At 49.7% G+C, this 1354-nt stretch overlaps 1 protein-coding gene and 1 pseudogene across 25 annotated transcripts in view; one reads left to right on the top strand and one right to left on the bottom strand.

Annotated features, from left to right (window-relative positions):
• The window catches only part of LOC110309604, a 1208-nt pseudogene extending 604 nt beyond the window's left edge, over positions 1-604 (bottom strand).
• The window catches only part of Cadps (calcium dependent secretion activator), a 442533-nt gene that overhangs the window by 202928 nt on the left and 238251 nt on the right, over positions 1-1354 (top strand). For all 25 annotated transcript variants that reach the window (XM_021182627.2, XM_029468964.1, XM_029468977.1 and 22 more), the window contains exon 4: positions 927-1007. In XM_021182627.2, the coding sequence (XP_021038286.1) occupies positions 927-1007 (81 nt within the window). The remainder of the gene's footprint in view (positions 1-926; positions 1008-1354) is intronic.

Below are 1354 nucleotides of genomic sequence, written 5' to 3'. Positions count from 1 at the left end.
CCATATGCCTGCCCTTCCTCTTCCCTATGCCCATATGCCTGCCCTTCCTCTTCCCTATGCCCATATGCCTGCTCTTCCTCTTCCCTAAGCCCATATGCCTGCCCTTCCATTGGGTCAAGGTGTTTTTCTGGCAGTGAGCCCTGGAATGGACAGTCACAAGTTTCCGGGTGATCAGCCTATCTTTGATGAGCTTCCTGGTCTGCTGATGGGAGTTGGCATTGGCGATTTCATTGGTCTCATCGGGGTCCAACCAGACCTTCTTTGTCCCACAGCAGAGGACAGTAGAGAAAACGTCAGCAGCCTGAGCGCACTCACGGCTGGCTGTACGCTGCCATGGCTGTAGCAGCGAAAGGAAAGAGCCCCTCGGTGCTTACTAAGAAGAGCACTGACTAATCCTCCACGGACCGGGACAGGAGAACCACACCCTCTACGGACCGGGACAGGAGAACCACACCCTCCACGGACCAGGACAAGAGAACCACGCCCTCCACGGACCAGGACAGGAGAACCACACCCTCCACGGACCAGGACAGGAGAACCACACGTCTGTGCCGTGCCAGGGGTCTCCGAGAACTATAAAGCTAGTTCCTCCCTGGTTGTTCATTGTGTGAGAACTTGGTCATCGGTCCCAAAAGGTGTTAATCAGACCCTCATTCGGAACATTTCTTTAGAATAATTCAAGTAACTAACAGATCCTGAGTAATGTACTCAAATGTCCAGCTTCACATGCTCTACCTGGAAAATATTTGTCTGGAATTCACTCAGACTGCATGCATTGGTTATGAGATTTGTTTTTAAATTGAAATTAGTTCATAGATCAAGATGGGGGCACAGACTTGTATAAGATGACAAGTCACAAGGTTTTTTTGGTATTGATGCTCTAAACTAATAGTCTCCATGTTTGTATGATTTTGTGTTTTGTGCAGCTGGACAATCCAGATGAGCAGGCAGCCCAGATCAGACGAGAGCTGGATGGACGTCTCCAAATGGCAGACCAAATAGCCAGGGTAAGGGACTTCATGGGCTCTTCACTGGGACCAGGCCACTGCCCACCCACGAAGTGCACTGACTATTAGGGCTTTCAGAAGATAAATTAGAGGGGCTGGCAACATAGCTCAGTTGGTATGCAGGCCTCAGAACTGAGTAACCAAGCCAGAAAAAGTAGCACACACCTGTAGCACTAGCAGTCCTGAGGCAGAGGCAGGAAGACCAAGTTCAGAGTCATTCTTGGCTACATAGTAACTTTGAGGCCAGCCTTGGCTTCATGAAACTCTGTAAAAAGAAAAAGAAAGGAGAAAGATGAGAAGTGAAGGAAAGTGAAGGGAGGGGAGGGGAAGGGGGGAAATAAGGGGAG

This window comes from Mus caroli, chromosome 14 (assembly GCF_900094665.2).
Source record: "Mus caroli chromosome 14, CAROLI_EIJ_v1.1, whole genome shotgun sequence".
Classification (NCBI taxonomy): domain Eukaryota; kingdom Metazoa; phylum Chordata; class Mammalia; order Rodentia; family Muridae; genus Mus; species Mus caroli.
Note: the sequence above shows the minus strand (reverse complement) of the source record. Positions and strands in the feature narration are given on the sequence as shown.